Here is a 2,387-nt window from a genome sequence, read left to right as displayed (position 1 = left end):
GTTCCAACAAAATGGACAGAGGACTGGCAAAAATCATTTGACACCATTAAAAGATACTTGTCAAATCTGCCTGTTTTAGTCCCACAAAGGCCGGGAAGCCCTTTGTTGCTATACATGTCGGTATCAGAAAATGCTTTTGGATGCATGCTAGCACAAAATGACAAAACAGGCAAGCAAGAGAGAGCCATCTATTACATCTGTAAGAAGTTCACACCTTGCGAATCCAAATACTCCTTGGTGGAAAAGACGTGTCGTGCTCTAACCTGGGTATCTCAGAAGCTGAGACATTATATGGCTGCATACATGACTTATCTGATCTCAAGAACGAATCCACTAAGGTACATGTTTCACCAGCCTATGCCCATAATGTTGTTAAGTGAGTTCGACATCCAGTACGTCGCACAGAAGGCAGTTAAAGGGCAGGCATTGGTAGATCTACTGGCAGGAAGCCCGGTAGATGACAATTTTGTGCCCTTGTGGACTTACTTCCCAGATGAAGAAATAATAACAATTGAAGACGAGAAAAGTGAAGACGAGTCAGGATGGAAAGTATACTTTGATGGAGCAGTCAATTTTAAAGGATCAGGGATCGGAGCCGTCTTGGTTTCAGACTTAGGTCAATATTATCCAGTGGCAACCAAGTTAAGTTTCAAATGCACTAACAACATGGCTGAATACGAAGCTTGTGTCTTCGGTCTACGTTTAGCTCTCGACATGGATGTGAATGATCTTCAGGTAATTGGCGACTCGAATTTGCTAATCCATCAAGTTCGAGGAAAGTGGGCCACCAAAAATGAAAAAATCATACCGTGTGTTGGACTTGTGCAAATATTGGCAGATCATTTCCTAGAGGTCAAGTTCAAACATATACCAAGAACCCTGAATGAATTTGCCGATGCGTTGGCAACAATAGCATCCATGATTCAGCATCTTGACAGGAGATACATTTATCCTGTCAAAATTGAAATAAGAGATCAGCCAGCCCACTGTGTTTTTGTAGAGGCTGAGATAGATGGAAAACCTTGGTACGTTGACATTAAAATGTTCTTGGAGAAGGGAGAATATCCCGACAGAATCACTTTAAATCAGAAAAGGACTATTAGGAAGCTAGAAAATGGTTTATTCCTCAACAAGAATGTCCTATACAAAATAACTCTAGACTTGGGATTGCTTAGATGTGTTGATTCTTTTGAAGCTACAAAACTGATTGAAAAAGTGCATGCTGGAACTTGCGGACCCCACATGAATGGGTTTGTGCTAGCAAAAAAAATCTTGAGAGTAGGTTATTACTGGATGACCATGGAAAATAACTGTAGCAAATTTGTCAAAAAATGCCACAAGTGTCAGATTCATGGTGACTTGATAATGGTCCCTCCAACAGAACTAAATGCTATGACGTCACCTTGGCCATTCGCCGCTTGGGGCATGGATGTCATTGGACTAATTGCTCCAGCTACATCAAATAAACATCGTCTCATCTTGGTCGCCATAGACTACTTCACCAAGTGGGTGGAAGAAAACATCTTATTCATTGATGACAAAGAAAGTGGTCACAGACTTTGTGCGCAACAACATCATATGACGGTTTGGCATCCCAGAATCAACCATAACAGACAACGGGGCCAACCTGAATTACCACTTGATGAAAGACATGTGTGCGCAGTTCTGGATCACTCACGAAATTCAACCGCATACCGACCACAAATGAATGAGGCTGTGGAAGCCGCCAACAAAAACATCAAGAAAATCCTCCGAAAAATGATTGATAACTACAAAGACTGGCATGAACAGTTGCCTTTCGCATTACTGGGATACCACACTACTGCCAAGACTTCGACTGGAGCCACTCCATACCTGTTGGTGTATGGCACTGAAGCAGTGATACCAGCCGAAGTAGAAATCCCGTCACTTCGGATAATACAAGAAGTTGAGTTAGACGATGCAGAGTGGATCCATAAAAGATATGAGCAACTGGCTATTATCTATGAAAAGAGGATGATTGCTGTTTGCCATGGCTAACTATACCAGCAAAAAATGGCGCGTGTTTTAACAACCATGTGAGAACTAGGGTGTTTCAAATTGAGCAATTGGTACTCAAATAAAGATTCCCTGATCAAGAAGAATGCAAAGGAAAGTTCGCACCAAACTGGCAAGGGCCCTATATGGTGCGAAAAGTACTGTCAGGAGGAGCTGCAGTAGTTGCCGAAATGGATGGTCAAGAATGGCCAAAAGTGATAAATTCAGATGCAATCAAAAGGTACTACGTGTGAAGAAAAGACAGTAACAAGGATTCAGAGTTTCCATAGTTTAGGGTTTCTTTAGTTGCATTCCCTTTACGTGCAATTTTGCATTTTTTCTTAGAAAAAACCAAATCCAAAATTATGTAC

General features: G+C 41.5%; 1 protein-coding gene across 1 annotated transcript; it reads left to right on the top strand.

The window, feature by feature from the left end:
* Positions 1 to 291: 291 nt before the first annotated feature.
* Positions 292 to 2,019, top strand: LOC132613091 (uncharacterized). Its single transcript, XM_060327145.1, has 2 exons — positions 292 to 1,584; positions 1,792 to 2,019. The coding sequence occupies exons 1-2, from the start codon at positions 292 to 294 to the stop codon at positions 2,017 to 2,019; spliced, it is 1,521 nt and encodes a 506-aa protein (XP_060183128.1).
* Positions 2,020 to 2,387: the final 368 nt, after the last annotated feature.

This window comes from Lycium barbarum, chromosome 10, assembly GCF_019175385.1.
Source record: "Lycium barbarum isolate Lr01 chromosome 10, ASM1917538v2, whole genome shotgun sequence".
Lineage (NCBI taxonomy): Eukaryota > Viridiplantae > Streptophyta > Magnoliopsida > Solanales > Solanaceae > Lycium > Lycium barbarum.
The sequence above is the reverse complement of the archived record's forward strand: the minus strand, read 5'-3'. Positions and strand labels throughout refer to the sequence as shown.

Excerpts from the sequence above, each read along its gene's own strand:
- LOC132613091 (XM_060327145.1), top strand. The coding sequence starts at position 292 with ATGGCTGCATACATGACTTATCTGATCTCAAGAACGAATCCACTAAGG. Across the intron at positions 1,585-1,791 it reads CGCAACAACATCATATGACG|TTGCCTTTCGCATTACTGGG; the intron begins GTTTGGCATCCC and ends TGGCATGAACAG.